The sequence below is a fragment of the Ranitomeya imitator genome, chromosome 3, assembly GCF_032444005.1.
Source record: "Ranitomeya imitator isolate aRanImi1 chromosome 3, aRanImi1.pri, whole genome shotgun sequence".
Classification (NCBI taxonomy): Eukaryota; Metazoa; Chordata; class Amphibia; order Anura; family Dendrobatidae; genus Ranitomeya; species Ranitomeya imitator.
In genome coordinates, this window is record NC_091284.1 from 397,964,576 (window position 1) to 397,983,877 (window position 19,302).

General features: G+C 45.3%; 1 protein-coding gene across 4 annotated transcripts in view; it reads right to left on the reverse strand.

The window, feature by feature from the left end:
- BSDC1 (BSD domain containing 1) overlaps positions 1–19,302 on the reverse strand; it is a 60,972-nt gene that overhangs the window by 6,750 nt on the left and 34,920 nt on the right. For 2 of the 4 annotated variants that reach the window (XM_069757046.1, XM_069757043.1), the window contains 3 exons: positions 11,314–11,395; positions 5,743–6,168; positions 4,911–5,008 (listed from right to left, as the gene is read on the reverse strand). In XM_069757046.1, coding sequence (XP_069613147.1) covers positions 4,911–5,008; positions 5,743–6,168; positions 11,314–11,395 — 606 coding nt within the window. Of the gene's footprint in view, positions 1–4,910; positions 5,009–5,742; positions 6,172–11,313; positions 11,396–19,302 lie in introns of all 4 variants that reach the window. The other 2 variants (XM_069757044.1, XM_069757042.1) reach the window with 1 other exon arrangement.

Sequence of the window (19,302 nt, forward strand, 5' to 3'; positions counted from 1 at the left end):
GAGCCGGTACTGGGAAAGATTTTTTGAAGTGGATCTTCCAACCCAGGCGAGAAAGAATCTATTGTGATGTTCACGGCCTCCTTGCAGGCGCGGAAAGAGGGGCCTTTGATGAGGATATCGTCTAGATACGGTAGCACCACCATGCCTCGGGTGTGAAGGATGGCCACGGCGGCCGCCATGACCTTGGTGAATACCCTGGGAGCGGTGGCGAGGCCAAAAGGCAAAGCCACGAATTGGAAGTGTTGTTCCTGAACTGCGAAGCGAAGGAACCTCTGGTGAGAAGGGAAAATTGGAATGTGGAGGTACGCGTCCTGGATATCTATAGACGCCAGGAACTCGCCTTTTTCCATGGAGGCGATGACAGAACGAAGCGATTCCATTCGGAACAGTCGTACCCTGATGAACTTGTTCACGTGTTTTAGGTCCAGTATGGGCCGTACTGTACCGTCCTTCTTTGGAACAATGAACAGGTTTGAATAAAAACCTTGAAACCTTTCGCTTTGAGGGACCGGGATAATAACCCCGTCTTCTTTTAGAGAGCTTATGGCTTGAAAAAACTCTGATGCCTTTGCCCTGGGAGGCAAAGACCGGAAAAAAAATTTTGGTGGAAGAGAGAAGAATTCTATCTTGTATCCGGAGGACACTAGGTCGCGGACCCATTTGTCGTGTACGACCGAGAGCCACGCGTCGGAGAAGGAAAGCAGGCGACCACCTAACTTTGAGGGTGTCCTCCGCATACTACAGGGAGTCATTGTGTGGGAGATCTGCCCGGTCTGGACCCCCTGGATCCTGACTGCCTATGCCTGCCTCACCATGAAGGGGAAGGTTTGTAAGAGGCCTGGGGACCTTTACCCCTACGTTATGCCCGGCCGGGTCCCGAAGATGTGGAAGTAGAGGACCAATTTGAGTTGGAATGAAGAAAAAAAAAAAAAAAAAAATTCGGGACCGGGCCTGCTGTTGCTGGTTCCGAAAGGGCCGAAAGAGTTTCTGTTGTGGGAGAAATTTACTCTTCCCTCCAGTGGTGTCGGAAATTAATTGATAAGAGTTTTTCACCAAAAAGGTGACTGCTCTGATATGGTAAACAAGTCAATGACTTTTTGGAAGCAGAATCCGCACGCCAGTCCCTGAGCCACAAGGACCTCCGAATGGTGATGGCGTTTGCTGCTGCTTGAGAAGCGCAGTCAGCGGCATCCAGAGATGCGGTCACTAGAAAATCCCCAGCTCTAGGTATCTGAGTAGCAAGGTCTGCTACCTCGGGGGGAAGATTGGTATCCAGAACAGCTGAAGACAAGACCTCAGCCCAATGGGTCATAGCCTTAACCACCCAAGCAGCAAAAGATGGAAAGAGTGCGGCTGCTGAGGCTTCAAAAGCTGAATGAGCCATATTGTCGATCTGACGATTGGTGGGGTCTTTAATCGAGGTGCTCACCGAAGAGGATAAAATAGGTTTAGTAGCTAGGCGCGATACTGGAGGATCTACCAGAGGAGACTGTGACTAATCTTTTTTTAGATCAGGGGAACAAAGGGATATTTTGACTCCATGGGCTTTTGCCCTGTGAAGCGTTTATCTGGACGGATCCTATGAGATTCAACGATTTCCTTAAATTCGGGATGATTGGCAAACACTCTGTGAGCCCTCTTGGTCCTCTTAAAGGACACAGCATGATCCGTTTTAGATAAAGGTTCCTCATCTAGCTTCAGGGCATTGTTTACTGACTCAATGAGAGAGTCGAGTCTCCTGATCGTGTTGAAATTCCTGATCTAGGGACGTGTCAGAATCGTCCTCTGAGCCAGGTTCTCTACTAGCCCCAAGGGAGGGGGAGCGAGAAATGGAACTCTCAGAACCCGATTCCCGGTGATGGACTGGGGACAAGGCATGAGTCCTTTTCCTGGAAGAGCGAGAGCTCCTTGGTAAGGTACGACCCCTAGTGTACAAGGGGTTCTGATCATCGGAAGCGTTATCCGTAAAGGTGCCCTGGTTACAGGAAGGGTCACGGAATGAGTCTAACGCTTTGGCCAGGGATGCCATAGACCAGGTAAGGGAGGTAGCCCACTCAGGGGAACTAGGCTCACTGGGTTCGGTATCATTAACAGGTGGTTCCTGAGCAGTCACCGGTTCACACGCTGAGCATAACGCAGTATTGTGACCCCGGGGAAGAGATACCTTACAAGCGGTACAAGCAGCAAAAAACAGAGTGTGGATTTTCCCAAACTTTTTGTTAGGCTTTGATTGAGACATAGTGTAGCCTTGAGGAGAGCGCTTACTAGCAGGGGAAGGGTTAAGCTATGTTTCTGCAGCTTACCCAGGTCCTGTGTCTTGAGTCCCCGGGGAAGGTCCGCAATGTGTCCACAGAAATCACTAATCCCTGAAGCTGTGATTCAAAACGCTGGAGCAGCGCTGCAGCATCAGCCCTGTGGGTGTCCAAAGATGGCCGCCAAGATCAGGAACAGAAGGTGCTTCTCGCAGAACGAGAAGCGCCAGAGAGAGTGAGTGGCGGTAATCGCCGGTGGGCGGAGCCAACGTTCCGGCCTGGAAGAGAGAGAAGCCGTGGGCTAAATTTTAAGCTTGCGGTTGCAGCCTGCAGCGCTGTGGCCGCTATTTGTGCGGACAGACATGACCCACGCACCTGGGCTTTAAGGTATATGCAGACCTCCCTTATCCCAGGGACCAGGACCCCCCAGTGCCTCGGCCCCGCAGGTGTACTCACGGTAGATGCGGTGGGCCGGTGCTCAATCCACCGTCGCCATAGTCAGGGAGGGGGTGGAGAGCTTCTGCCGCCTTCCATCTTCCACTATAACAGTGGTGATGCAGCGGCTATGCACCTGGCTCCAGGAGAGGTAAATGGAGGGCTACTCCATGTGGTCGCCTGCTATAGAGGGGGGAGATCGGAACGTGAAGGAACCGTCGCCCGTAAGGTGAGCTCAGGGCTGGCATCCAACGGTGCAGGAAAGGGTACGGGGTGGGACGCTCCGCGTTCTCGCCTGTTGATGATTCAGGGGAGATCGGAACCTAGAAGGGATCTATCGCCCCCATTCGCTCCGTTAAGGGAAAAATAGAATAAAAATAAAAACGGTGGGGTCTGAAAGCAGACCCAAGTGCCTCCTACAGACACTAAGCAAGAACTGGTTCACTTGGAGCCAGCAGGAGGGTATACTGCAGGAGAAGAGCTATTCTTTCTGCATTACTTAGTGTCCTCCTAGTGGCGGCAGCATAACACCCATGGTCCTGTGTCCCCCAATGAGTGTAGGAGAAATTAGGATTTCCACAGGAATAACAGAAAATTGTTTAGGGTTGGAGAAACCTGACCCATGTCTAAAAATGTGTCACATCTTTCGTTTAAAAACAGGACTGATGAAACAGCATTTAAATAGTAATCTATGTGAGTGTTAGGAACCGTTTGATCCATTGGCTGCAATTACTATGTATATGTATATTATATACACACACACACACACACACACACACACACAAGTCCTCTATGAATAGGAGATGTGCATCTAAATCTGAAAAGGTATGGGCACAGAGATTGCTAACTGAAGACACTGCCAAACAGAATTCCTAGCAGAGACTTCTGTATACTCAGTAGCATATGTCGGCATAAGGTGATATGTAATGACATTTCGGGGAAGATGATGGACATGGGGTCCAGTATGATTATATGTATTGAGTGTATGGATAGGATTCTTTAGTTGTTAATTCATTCTATGCAACTAGATTATACTGATCTAAGGTCAGACTTTGAACTGGCTTCAGTGACCATTGATGATACTTATTGACTCTAAGGCTAAGTGCACACGTTGCAGAATTGCCGCGGAAATTTCCGCGGCAATTCTGCGCCTCCTGCCGCGGGAATATCGCATGCGCAATTGGCATGCATATTCCCGCAGAAAACTAGCGTTTTGCAAGCATAATTAGCTTGCAGAATGCTAGCGTTTTCCAAGCGATCTGTAGCATCGCTTGGAAAACGGATTGACAGGTTGGTCACACTTGTCAAACAGTGTTTGACAAGTGTGACCAACTTTTTACTATTGATGCAGCCTATGCCGCATCAATAGTAAAAGATAGAATGTTAAAAATAATTAAAAAAAAAAAAAAAAAAAATGGTTATACTTACCTACCATAAACAGCCGATCTCCTCAGCGGCTTCTGTTCCTATAGATGGTGTGTGTGCAGGACCTTCCATGATGTCGCGGTCACGTGACCACGACATCATCGCAGGTCCTTCACACACCATCTACAGGAACAGAAGCGGCCACGCGCAGCACTGTGGGGCAGGAAGACTCCGGGGCCATCAGAGGGTGAGTATATCACGATTTTTTTATTTTAATTCTTTTTTTTTTTTAACAATAATATGGTGCCCAGTCCGTGGAGGAGAGTCTCCTCTCCTCCACCCTGGGTACCAACCGCACATTATCTGCTTACTTCCCGCATGGTAGGCATAGCCCCATGCGGGAAATAAGCAGATCAATGCTTTCCTAGGTGTGCGGAATCCCCGCGATTCCGCAAATTTAATGAACATGCTGCGTTTTTTTCTGGAATGCAAATCCGCTCAGGAAAAAAATGCAGCACGTGCACAAAAAATGCGGATTGCATTCTATTAAATGGGATGTTTAATGTGAGCGTTTTTTTTTGCGGTTTTATAGCGAAAAATCTGCTATGTGTGCACACAGCTTAATGGTTGCTATTGTTAATAGTTTCATTCTGTTTAAAAAATGGAAAATAAAGCCACTTAAAAAAAACTAATCTGTAAAAAAAAAAAAAGTTTTTTTTAATGCAATTTTTATTGATAATGACAAAAATTACATTTAATTGAAATAAATGTAAGGATATCTATACACAAAACAGCATAATACTTAGCAGGTATAAAACAACATTCAGATAAAAGTCAGCCTGCCTTCTAAGAGCTCACCTCTCCCGATACCTCCACCCGGGATAGGGCCAGCTGTACCTCCTCTTCTGTCATGTCGAAGTCTTTTTCCCAGTCTTCACTGACATCTGTACTTGACCCTGCAAAAAGAAAATTCCAAATTACACCAACTATAGAACAATTAGGGCAACTGTATAGATGAACTGGCACTTTCTAATCAATCAGGCCTGCACCATCATTTTTAGCATTTGTATGGTGTCAGTGGCGATATACGGTAAGTGGCTAGTTTGAGAACCTCCCCTTGACACTTAAAGGAGTTTCCCTACAAGCCAAGTACACGTTAATTAACAGATCTTGAAATAAAAATAAGTTCCACAATTGGATGTGTTAGGAAAAAAAAAAAAATGTATCTCCCGAGATAATCTTATAACTGTACCCCTGCCAAGTACTGTGTAATGGCTATTTAGGGACATGGTCTGATCATACCACAGCTCTTGGGCAAGTTAGAAAGCAAAAAGAGTATACAAGCAGGATAACATGGGTTCACAGCTGCTGATTTCTGCTAGGTAAAGCATTTGCCGCTTGTTCTTAAATATGTTTGACCTCACAAAGAATCAACTCCGATCCCATGATGTCCCGTCTGTATACTCTCCCTCTTGCCCCTTTTCCCAGGAGATGTGGTGTGATCAGACCATATCCCTGCATGGTCAGACACAGCCATTACACGGTAGAGGCACATTTCTAAGATTATTGGATAGTTCCAGTACAGTTAATAAGTGGCATCAGCATAACACACTAATTTTAAATATATACAAAAACTATGGCGGAACTTCTGGAAAAAAAGTTACATAAAAAATTCCAGTAGGGTTCATACCTTTCTGGCCATTGTTGGAGGGTGTGGATTTCCCACTGTCACTGTTAAGCTCAAACACACGAAGATCCGAAGCTGGTTCATCCTTACGAACTGCATTCTGTGTGTTTACTTTGGCCGCTTGATCTTCAGAGTTTGGAGAATATTGCTTATTTGGTTTGTCTTCTAGTAACTCTTCTATTACTGCAGATGGACAGGCAGAGTCTTCATCTTGAGTTGTGGAACCATGGTAAGCTGGATTGTCAATCTGAGTGATGGGGGAGATACTTTCACTGCTCTCTGAAGGACTTGTGATGCACACAGTTTCTTTGACATGTTGTTCTGGCTCCTCACAACTGGTTTCCACATTTAGAGTTGGAATAGCAGAAGGTAATATCCTTAAATTCTTTTCATAGCTAGCGCTACGAGGTGAGCCGGCTCCGACAAATTCTTCTGGGATAAAATTCAGAACATATTTAAGCTTTCATGTGCTTAAAGCTAATATTCATAGTCAGTTCATTTGTTTAACAATATCGTTAAAGAGTTATTCCTATCCTGTGATGACATGTTCGTTAATTTTACGAATATTGGTGACCATACCTCTAAGGCTCCTACCAATCGTGACAATGAAAAGATCGCAGCCCTGTTTTAGCGTTGCATCCCCTGAATATTTTTCCAGCACAGCAGAACTCCTTGCCTCTCAATTCCCAACAACACCTTAGTCATGTAAAAAAGCCCACACATTAAGAATTTTAGCCCGTTTGTTTGGGTTTTCCTATTATATTGGAGAATTAAGACTCTATACTGGGACTACCAGTGATGGAACATACACAGCCAGACAATGCAAATACATAACTGCCAAAGAATAAGGAGGCAAATTTCCGATGATTGTGAGATTTAGAACATGGAGGAAACTACCAACTCTTAAGGTACCGTCACACTAGACGATATCGCTAGCGATCCGTGACGTTGCAGCGTCCTCGCTAGCGATATCGTCCAGTGTGACACGCAGCAGCGATCAGGCCCCTGCTGTGCTGTCGCTGGTCGGGGAAGAAAGTCCAGAACTTTGTTTCGTCGCTGGACTCCCCGCAGACATCGCTGAATCGGCGTGTGTGACACCGATTCAGCGATGTCTTCGCTGGTAACCAGGGTAAACATCGGGTTACTAAGCGCAGGACCGCGCTTAGTAACCCGATGTTTACCCTGGTTACCATCGTTAAAGTAAAAAAAAACAAACGCTACATACTTACCTACCGCTGTCTGTCCTCGGCGCTCTGCTTCTCTGCTCTGGCTGTGAGCACAGCGGCCGGAAAGCAGAGCGGTGACGTCACCGCTGTGCTTTCCGGCTGCCCGGCGCTCACAGCCAGAGCAGAGAAGCAGAGCGCCGGGGACAGACAGCGGTAGGTAAGTATGTAGAGTTTGTTTTTTTACTTTTAGGATGGTAACCAGGGTAAACATCGGGTTACTAAGCGCGGTCCTGCGCTTAGTAACCCGATGTTTACCCTGGTTACCGGGGACCTCGGGATCGTTGGTCGCTGGAGAGCTGTCTGTGTGACAGCTCTCCAGCGACGCTGCAGCGATCCGGATCGTTGTCGGTATCGCTGCAGCGTCGCTTAGTGTGACGGTACCTTTAGTGGCTAAAGAAAAAATTACAGTCTTTGGAGAGACACTAAAGATGCTGCTTTATTTTATAAATGTATTTTATCATTTAGAATCATTACCGTTAAAAATATACGGAGATCCTACAGAACTAGAGAAATGGGTTTGAGATAAGGGGTTTGCAAGCAGAACAGTATACCGGTATTTTGTAAAGGCAAAGCCTTCCGAGCACAAGTCAAAAGACATTCTCACAAAATAAGTGAACCATTGTATGATGACAATGCCAGTGAAGTTCTTTGAAGAAATAAACAAGAGAATGGCTGAATATAGTAGCAGTTCTAGGGTGCAGTGCCCCCTAAGAATGCCACATGAACACCTTGATTATTTAATAAAGAAAAGGAAGACTGCTCTATATCACTTGGTCTCTACAGGGAACGAGCAAACTTCAAACACCCAAAACCCAGTATAAAAAAAATACTAAATCCAATACATTGATTACTTATCATATGTTGATCCTCCAGCCAACTTTAGCTGAAGAAAATCTTTCAGAAGTCTTTCTTTAGTCCTTTACTACATAAAGCAACCCAATATAGTGTCAAACATCATCTCAATTAGGCCCGAAAACAAAGTACAACTGTAGAATAAAAAACGATGTACCATATATATTCGTGAATAAGCTGAGTTTTTCAGCACATTTTTTTGTGCTTAAAGTGCCCCCCCCTCCCCCACCCCCTTCGGCTTATACACAAGACATTGTCCCACTTAAGGAGGGGGGCAGCGGAGCAGAGGGGGGAACAGGAGGCAAGAGTCGGCTGCTGCAGCTAAAGCCTGTGCCTGCTGCTAAAGAGAAATGAATATTCACTGCAATGGCAATGAATATTTTTTTCTCCAATGGCGCGCGCACAGCTACAGCCGCCGGCTTCCAGCAGCTGCCTGGATCTCACGGGTGCCCACTCATTAAGGTAATGAATATTAATAATAATAATAATAATAATAATAACCTTTCTCTTTACTCTCATAGGCATGGAGAAAGGTGAATATTCATCACCTTAATGAGCGAGGACACGTAATCACTCGGCTGCAGGAGATGCTGGCACCGGAACAAGATGCGAGGGAGCGCAGAGAAGGTAAGTAGGATTTTTTTCTTTATGCTTTTCTCATGGGGGCTATACATACAAGGATGGGGATGAGGAACAAGGATGGGAATAAGGAGCCTTGCAGACAAGGATGGGAATAAGGAGCCACGCAGACAAGGATGGGAATAAGGAGCCACGCAGACAAGGATGGGAATAAGGAGCCACGCAGACAAGGATGGGAATAAGGAGCCACGCAGACAAGGATGGGAATAAGGAGCCACGCAGACAAGGATGGGAATAAGGAGCCACGCAGACAAGGATGGGAATAAGGAGCCATGCAGACAAGGATGGGAATAAGGAGCCATGCAGACAAGGATGGGAATAAGGAGCCATGCAGACAAAGGATGGGAATAAGGAACCATGCAGACAAGGGTGGGAATAAGGAGCCATGCAGACAAGGATGGGAATAAGGAGCCATGCAGACAAGGATGGGAATAAGGAGCCATGCAGACAAGGATGGGAATAAGAAGCCATGCAGACAAGGATGGGAATAAGGAGCCATGCAGACAAGGATGGGAATAAGGAGCCATGCAGACAAGGATGGGAATAAGGAGCCATGCATACAAGGACGGGGATACGGAGTCATGCAGACAAGCACGGGGATATGGAGCCATGCAGACAAGGATGGGGATAAGGAGCCATGCAGACAAGGATGGGGATAAGGAGCCATGCATATAAGGATGGGGATGAGGAGCCATGCAGACAAGGATGGGAATAAGGAGCCATGCATACAAAAATGGGGATAAGGAGCCATGCAGACAAGGATGGGGATAAGGAGCCATGCAGACAAGGATGGGGATAAGGAGTCATGCAGACAAGGACGGGGATAAGGAGCCATGCATAGAAGGATGGGGATAAGGAGCCATGCATACAAGGATGGGGATAAGGAGCCATGCAGACAAGGATGGAGATAAGGAGCCATGCAGACAAGGATGGGGATAAGGAGCCATGCATACAAGGATGGGAATAAGGAACCATGCATACAAGGATGGGAATAAGGAGCCATGCATACCAGAATAGGGATTAGGGGACAATGCATACCCGGCTTATACTCGAGTCAATAAGTTTTCACAGTTTTTCAAGGCAAAATTAGGTGCACTGGCTTATACTCTGATCGACTTATACATGGAGTATATCTTTTTAAGCAAATCACATGAGAGTACATCCCATGATACCTGTTAAGATGCCAAATTTGTGTGAAACAAGTTAGGATGGTAACATTACTCATGTACCTTTTAATTCCTTTAGCAGGGAATGCTTCCTCCAATGTCATAACTACTGGAATTCCTTGGATATAGTCTATAGGAGTTATTTATTGTATTTCACCAACGCTCGATATATTATACTAGATTGTGGCCCGATTCTAACGCATCGGGTATTCTAGAATATGCATGTCCCCGTAGTATATGGACAATGATGATTCCAGAATTCGCGGCACACTGTGCCCGTCGCTGATTGGTCGAGGCAACCTTTATGACATCATCGTCGCCATGGCAACCATTATGACATCTACGTCGATACTGTGCCCGTCGCTGAATCAGAAACGTGAGATGTCTACGTCCTTTATGACATCATCGTTGCTGTGCCCGTTGCTGATTGGTCGAGGCCGCCAGGCCTCGACCAGAGACGCGGGATTTCTACGTCGATGCTGTGCCGGTCTCTGATTGGTCGAGGCCTGGCGGCCTCGACCAATCAGAGAGCCGGGATTTCCATGACAGACAGACAGAAAGACAGACAGACAGACGGAAAAACCCTTAGGCAATTATATATATATATATATATATATATATATATATATATATATATATATATATATATATAGAGATAGGAGGCCTACCTAGGCACAGCACTATAGAGAAACTTATGTATTACTACATTTACATATAGCTAGTTTGTTATTTAGCATTAGGTTAAATCAATTTCTATATTATTCCTACTATTATAAAAAAAAAACATTGGTCTTGGTTACCCATCTCCTATACTTATTATGGTTTAAATCCTTGGCAGTTGTCCTCCGATTTCTCATTACCTGTGGCGTTTCATTCTTTTCTATGGTTTTAAACTGTGTTGTCTGTATGTATTAAAATTGTAGAATTATTTTATACTAGATTGTGGCCCGATTCTAACGCATCGGGTATTCTAGAATATGCATATCCCCGTAGTATATGGACAATGATGATTCCAGAATTCGCGGCAGACTGTGCCCGTCGCTGATTGGTCGAGGCAACCTTTATGACATCATCGTCGCCATGCTGTGCCCGTCGCTGTTAATTCTGTTAATTCTAACGCATCGGGTATTCTAGAATATGCATGTCCCCGTAGTATATGGACAATGATGATTCCAGAATTCGCGGCAGACTGTGTCCGTCGCTGATTGATCGAGGCAACCTTTATGACATCATCGTCGCCATGGCAACCATTATGACATCATCGTCGCCATGGCAACCATTATGACATCTACGTCGATACTGTGCCCGTCGCTGATTGGTTGAGGCCTGGCGGCCTCGACCAATCAGACGCGGGATGTCTACATCCTTTATGACATCATCGTCGCTGTGCCCGTCGCTGATTGGTCGAGGCCTGGGGGCCTCGACCAATCAGAGACGCGGGATTTCCAGGACAGACAGACAGACAGAAAGACAGACAGACAGACGGAAAAACCCTTAGGCAATTATATATATAGATGGCTTGTATTGTTTCTTCTTTTGAGGTTTCAACTCAAATTGAGGAAAAAAGGCCATCACGGAGGGCTTTCGATAAATGAACCAAGGGGAAGCATCTAGCCATCTAAGCGGTTTAGATTTATTGAGAGAAACACATAAAACTATTGATTAATAGTGTAGATAAGAAATGTGCTCACCTTCTTCCTCTTCCCATCTTGGATCTTCAAAATGAACACTCTGCTCTGCTCTCTGTTTCAGAGCATCCCTCCGAGCTTCTTCCTAAAAACAAAACCATTGTCAAATCTTTCTGTTACATACAAAGTGACACATGAAAACGATACATTGAGACAAAATCCTTGCATACTACCACGTCCACAAGACAAAGTTGTTAAGCTAGTGGTAGAGTATGGATTCAAATAAAGAATATCATGGGTTCATCAAAATCTGAACGAAAAATCTATCAATGTGGTTTGGTCTTCGAGTAGTCCTCTCCAAATAACTGTTAGTTAAAGAGAAAATATCAGAAAATGACGTATTGTTTAAATCAGGTTTTTGTGGGAAATGTATTTTTCTTTTTCAGATCACAATCTTAATAAAAAAAAAAAAAAAAAAGTAATCTTGCAATTTTTACAGTGGCTACTGGGGCTTTTTCACAAATTCCATCCCGTTGGGAAATTTTCAGTAAGGCTTTTTATCATCAGAGGCAGGTTTACAATGATAGGCAACACCTCTATACATATGGTTATGTTTCTTGGGGGGAGAGGAGGAAAAAAAAATGAAAACTCACCCAGGGTTGAAGCGGTTAAAATAGGTTATTAACCCTTTCATGACCCAGCCTATTTTGACCTTAAAGACCTTGCCGTTTTTTGCAATTCTGACCAGTGTCCCTTTATGAGGTAATAACTCAGGAACGCTTCAACGGATCCTAGCGGTTCTGAGACTGTTTTTTCGTGACATATTGGGCTTCATGTTAGTGGTAAATTTAGGTCAATAAATTCTGCGTTTATTTGTGATAAAAACGGAAATTTGGCGAAAATTTTGAAAATTTCGCAATTTTCACATTTTGAATTTTTATTCTGTTAAACCAGAGAGATATGTGACACAAAATAGTTAATAAATAACATTTCCCACATGTTTACTTTACATCAGCACAATTTTGGAAACAAAATTTTTTTTTGTTAGGAAGTTATAAGGGTTAAAATTTGACCAGCGATTTGTCATTTTTACAACGAAATTTACAAAACCATTTTTTTTAGGGACCACCTCACATTTGAAGTCAGTTTGAGGGGTCTATATGGCTGAAAATACCCAAAAGTGACACCATTCTAAAAACTGCACCCCTCAAGGTACTCAAAACCACATTCAAGAAGTTTATTAACCCTTCAGGTGCTTCACAGCAGCAGAAGCAACATGGAAGGAAAAAATGAACATTTAACTTTTTAGTCACAAAAATTATCTTTTAGTAACATTTTTTTTATTTTCCCAATGGTAAAAGGAGAAACTGAACCACGAAAGTTGTTGTCCAATTTGTCCTGAGTACGCTGATACCTCATATGTGGGGGTAAACCACTGTTTGGGCGCACGGCAGGGCTTGGAAGGGAAGGAGCGCCATTTGACTTTTTGAATCAAAAATTGGCTGCACTCTTTAGCGGACACCATGTCACGTTTGGAGAGCCCCCGTGTGCCTAAAAATTGGAGCTCCCCCACAAGTGACCCCATTTTGGAAACTAGACGCCCCAAGGAACTTATCTAGATGCATAGTGAGCACTTTGAACCCCCAGGTGCTTCACAAATTGATCCGTAAAAATGAAAAAGTACTTTTTTTTTCACAAAAAAATTCTTTTAGCCTCAATTTTTTCATTTTCACATGGGCAACAGGATAAAATGGATCCTAAAATGTGTTGGGCAATTTCTCCTGAATACGCCAATACCTCATATGTGGGGGTAAACCACTGTTTGGGCACATGGTAAGGCTCGGAAGGGAAGGAGCGCCATTTGACTTTTTGAATGAAAAATTATTTCCATCGTTAGCGGACACCATGTCGCGTTTGGAGAGCTCCTGTGTGCCTAAACATTGGCGCTCCCCCACAAGTGACCCCATTTTGGAAACTAGACCCCGAAAGGAACTTATCTAGATGTGTGGTGAGCACTTTGAACCCCCAAGTGCTTCATAGAAGTTTATAATGCAGAGCCGTGAAAATAATAAATACGTTTTCTTTCCTCAAAAATAATTATTTAGCCCAGAATTTTTTATTTTCCCAAGGGTTACAGGAGAAATTGGACACCAAAAGTTGTTGTCCAGTTTCTCCTGAGTACGCTGATACCCCATGTGTGGGGGTAAACCACTGTTTGGGCACACGTCGGGGCTCCGAAGGGAAGTAGTGACTTTTGAAATGCAGACTTTGATGGAATGGTCTGCGGGCGTCACATTGCGTTTGCAGAGCCCCTGGTGTGCCTAAACAGTAGAAACCCCCCACAAGTGACCCCATTTTAGAAACTAGACCCCCCAAGGAACTTATCTAGATATGTGGTGAGCACTTTGAACCCCCAATTGCTTCACAGACGTTTACAACGCAGAGCCGTGAAAATAAAAAATCATTTTTCTTTCCTCAAAAATGATGTTTTAGCAAGCATTTCTTTATTTTCACAAGGGTAACAGGAGAAATTGGACCCCAGTAATTGTTGCGCAGTTTGTCCTGAGTATGCTGGTACCCCATATGTGGGGGTAAACCACTGTTTGGGTGCACGTCGGGGCTCGGAAGTGAGGGAGCACCATTTGACTTTTTGAATACAAGATTGGCTGGAATCAATGGTGGCGCCATGTTGCGTTTGGAGACCCCCTGATGTGGAAACCCCTCAATTCTAACTCCAACACACCCCTAACCCTTATCCCAACTGTAGCCGTAACCCTATTCACAACCCTAACCCCAACACACCCCTAACCCCAACACACCCCTAACCCTAACCACAACCCTAATTCCAACCCAACCCTAGCCCTAAGGCTATGTGCCAACGTTGCGGATTCGTATGAGATTTTTCAGCACCATTTTTGAAAAATCCGCGGGTAAAAGGCACTGCGTTTTACCTGCGGATTTACCGCGGATTTCCAGTGTTTTTTGTCCGGATTTCACCTGCGGATTCCTATTGAGGAACAGGTGTAAAACGCTGCGGAATCCGCACAAAGAATTGACATGCTGCGGAAAATACAACGCAGCATTCCCGCGCGGTATTTTCTGCACCATGGGCACAGCGGATTTGGCTTTCCATATGTTTACATGGTACTGTAAACCTGATGGAACTCTGCCGCGGATCCGCAGCGGCCAATCCGCACCGTGTGCACATAGCCTAATTCTAAAGGTATGTGCACACGCTGCGGAAAACGCTGCGGATCCGCAGCAGTTTCCCATGAGTTTACAGTTCAATGTAAACCTATGGGAAACAAAAATCGCTGTACACATGCTGCGGAAAAACTGCACGGAAACGCAGCGGTTTACATTCCGCAGCATGTCACTTCTTTCTGCGGATTCCGCAGCGGTTTTACAACTGCTCCAATAGAAAATCGCAGTTGTAAAACCGCATTGAAATGCGCAGAAAAAACATGGTAAATCCGCCATAAATCCGCAGCGGTTTAGCACTGCGGATTTATCAAATCCGCAGCGGAAAAATCCGCAGAGGACCAGAATACGTGTGCATATACCGAAACCCTAACCCTAACCCTACCCCTAACCCTAGTTCTTACCCCAACCTTAGTGGAAAAAAAAAAAAATATTTTTTTTATTGTCCCTACCTATGGGGGTGACAAAGGGGGGGGGGTCATTTACTTTTTTTTTTTATTTTGATCACTGAGATATAACCTATCTCAGTGATCAAAATTCACTCTGGAACGAATCTGCCGGCCGGCAGATTCGGCGGGCGCACTGCACATGCGCCCGCCATTTTGGAAGATGGCGGCGCCCAGGAAAGAAGACGGACGGTCCCCGGGAGGCCAGGTAAGTATAAGGGGGGGAGATCAGGGCACGGGGGGGGCGTCGGAGCACGGGGGGGGGGGGGGGGGGGGGATCGGAGCACGGGTGGGGGGGATCGGAACACGGGGGGGTGGGGGGTGGATTGGAGCACGGAGTGGGGGATCGCTGTGCGGGCGGGTGGATCGGAGCACGGGGGGGGGGGGGGAAATCGCTGTGCGGGGGGGGGGATCGCTGTGCGGGGGGGGGGGGGGAATCGCTGTGCGGGGGGGTGGGATCGGAGTGCGGGGGGGGGTTTGATTGGAGCACGGGGGGTGTGATTGGAGCACAGGACCGAGGGGAGCAGACCACAGATCGGGGGGCTGGGGGGGGCGATCGGAGGAGTGGGGTGGGTGCACATTAGCACATTAGTGTGTCCAGCCATGGCCGATGATATTGCAGCATCGGCCATGGCTGGATTGTAATATTTCACCATTTTTTTAGGTGAAATATTACAAATCGCTCTGATTGGCAGTTTCACTTTCAACAGCCAATCAGAGCGATCGTAGCCACGAGGGGGTGAAGCCCCCTGGGCTAAACTACCACTCCCCCTGTCTCTGCAGATCGGGTGAAATGGGAGTTAACCCTTTCACCCGATCTGCAGGGACGCGATCTTTCCATGACGCATATGCTGCGTCATGGGTCGGAATGGCACCGACTTTCATGACGCAGCGTATGCGTCAAAGGTCGGGAAGGGGTTAATATCAGATCGGTGGGAAGGAACCTCCACCAATCAGCTGTTTCGGCAGCAGCTAGATGTTAAGACTTAATGGAGGGGCACTGCGTTTCATGTGCAGTGGGCACTGCCGAGTACTGCCCTTCAGCTCCTGTTTATCTGTAGCACCCGGCCACTACATATTAAACAGAGCTTCACAGTCCAACTCAAACGTTACATCTGGCCACCACCATACAATTGGTGGGGGTGCAGGGTTGACCAAAACCTCCCCAACCCCCAATTTTTTTTTATTTTTAAGAAGCAAAGAGGCTCACCTGGATCCCCGAGTACCTGCTTATGCAAGCTCTTTAATTTTATAATGTAGTGTGTCCAGTGTTGGACTGCACTGCCAAGGGCCCACAAGTAACCAACTCCAGGGTCCCACTTTTTTTTTATTACATAAAACTGTGCATTGTTTGTCTAATCTGTTTTAGGCCATATTCACACCATCCTTTTTTTAATGCGGAATCGCCGCGATTTTCCCGCTGTGGGTCAGCAGCTGTTTTGCATGCAGGGTACATTACAATGTACCCTATGGAAAACAGGAACTGCTGTGCCCACATTGCGGAAAATCCCGAAAAAAGCCGCGCTGAATAGCTGCGGTAAAAAAGAAGTACCATGTCACTTCTTTTTGCGGAACTGCAGCGGTTCTGCACCCATTGACCTCCATTGTGAGGTCAAACCCGCAGTAAAACCCGCAGATGAAAAAAATATCTGCGGGTTTTCTGCGGTTTGTGGTGCAGAACCGCTGCAGTGTGGCTGCCCCCCCGTGCCCCAATCCCACCCCCCCATGCTCCGATGCAACCCCCCCGTGCTCCGACGCCCCCCCCCCTCCCGTGCCCTCATCTCCCCTCCTTATACTTACCCGGCCTCCCGGTGTCCGTCCGTCCGTCTTCTCCCTGGGCGCCACCATCTTCCAAAATGGCGGGCGCATGCGCAGTGCGCCCGCCGAATCTGCCGGCCGGCAGATTCGTTCCAAAGTGCATTTTGATCACTGAGATATAATCTATCTCAGTGATCAAAATAAAAAAAATAGTAAATGACCCCCCCCCCCCCCTTTGTCACCCCCATAGGTAGGGACAATAAAAAAATAAAGATTTTTTTTCCCCCCCACTAAGGTTAGAATAGGGGTAGGGTTAGGGTTAGGGTTAGAATTAGGGTTAGGGTATTTTCAGCCATTTTAACCCTAAAAACTTCCTAGAAAACACACAGAGACTCTGCATAGAAAACTGCATTAAAAAACGCACTAAAAAACGCATCAAAAAACGCATCAAAAAAAGGACCTGCGTTTTCTGCCAAGAGCTGCGGTTTTTAGTCCTGAAAAAAAGGAGGGAAATCAGGAACGTGTGAACATAGCCTTACACTTACAGTATGTACTAGGTAGCTTTTGCAACATCTTTTTTTTAATATTTTAAGATTATTTCTAGCTGACAAATAGATCAATAGCTAGGAGGGTGATTTTGATGTTTGAAATGTGTACATGCACCCAAGACATGGGTCTCTATTTGGAATCCATAATTATGTTGTGCAGACATTGGTTGAGCTCATTCATTACTTTTGAGGCAGCAGTACGGATGTCAGTGACACATACGTTTTAATGACGTTTGTTCCTTTCTTGTTCTGCAATGCCAGTAGTGTTAGATACGCCCTTAAAGAAGATCTCCCATCAAAATTGTAATCCTCTAAATATATTGCGGTCATCAGAATATATAGCACTGTGTACTTACAACTGCTGATTTTGCCTTTCTACCCAACTAATTCTTCTAATTTCTCTGCTCTATGTAGAAAAAGGGAGAGACAATTTGGCAAAGGCGCAGAGGGGAAACACCTATATTAATCATGTAAATGATAGTGAGGGGGAACGTCAGAATCCAAACTGACAAAATACTGGATATTCTACACAGGTTTTATTCTAGTTTATATTCCTACAGGGTCAATTACTCGCAGGAGGAGCTCTTAGTTTGGCCTCCCTTTGCTGGGGGACAATGATCAGAAATTTCTATAAAGGCCAATTTCACTGGAGGAATTGCAGCGGGCAGTGGGGAAGATACCCAACGACAAGGGACCCAGTTCCGATGTTTAAGGAGGTATTGGGGCAACAATACCTGAAAATGATTATTAATGCGTTATCAGGAGGACTTCCGAATTCCCTGTGTGAGGCAATAATTGTGGTTACTTCTCAAGAGAGGAAGGAGAAATTATTACTAGTTTCATATAGACCTATATCATTATTGACATTTGACATCAAGGGATACGGGGTAAGGGAAATAGCTTTGCGTCATATCTGCGGGTATTACTTAGCTTCCCAACTTCAGAAATTTCAGAACTATAAAAGATGGGCTTTGGAGGGGACTCAGGAGGCAGGGTAGATGTTACCAAAACATTTTGGGAGGGGGATAATTTACTAGAAGCTCACAAATTCAATGGTAACTCGAGATGCCACCCCACCCTCTCACAATTTCATAAAATTTTGTGGACATGTAAAAAATGGTTTGGGATGCAGGACTACTCAAAGAATACTCCCTGATGGAATAATTCTCACTTGAGGGAACTGCAGCATCTGTAGGGATCTGGGAAATGGAGAAATCATGGGCTTAAATATTTTTATCAGTTGTTCTTAGATGGCCATTTGTATTCATTTTACCACCTGAAGCAGAAATTAGAAATTTAACTTGTATTATTCTGACATTTTTAAGTACTTGCAATTAAGACATGCAATAAGGGTTCAGGAAACGACCTATGATCTTAACATTCCCTCTAATGAGTTGTTAGATCTTGTAGTGCACGCGAAAACTACTAAGGCAATTATTTCATTACTAGATGGTGGCCCGATTCTAACGCATCGGGTATTCTAGAATATGCATGCCCATGTAGTATATTGCCCAGTCACGTAGTATATTGCCCAGCTACGTAGTATATTGCCCAGCCATGTAGTATATTGCCCAGTCACGTAATATATTGCCCAGCCACGTAGTATATTTCCCAGTCACGTAGTATACAGCAGACACGTAGTATACAGCAGACACGTAGTATATTGCCCAGTCACGTAGTATACAGCACAGAGCCACGTAGTATATTGCCCAGCCACGTAGTATATTGCCCAGTCACGTAGTATACAGCACAGACACGTAGTATATTGCCCAGTCACGTAGTATATTGCCCAGTCACGTAGTATATTGCCCAGCTACGTAGTATATTGCCCAGCTACGTAGTATACAGCACAGAGCCACGTAGTATATTGCCCAGCCACGTAGTATATTGCCCAGTCACGTAGTATACAGCACAGAGCCACGTAGTATACAGTGTTATAGCAGGATCTTGCTTGCCTCCATTTTGTGTAAGTGTTACTAAAGGTCAGATAAACAAGTTGTTATTCACTATTCTTCATTTTAGCTGTTATTGCTGATTGTCAAGAACTAATTGTAGCAGGGAATGTCCTTGGTAAAATAACGAATACTGTACTGTGTAAA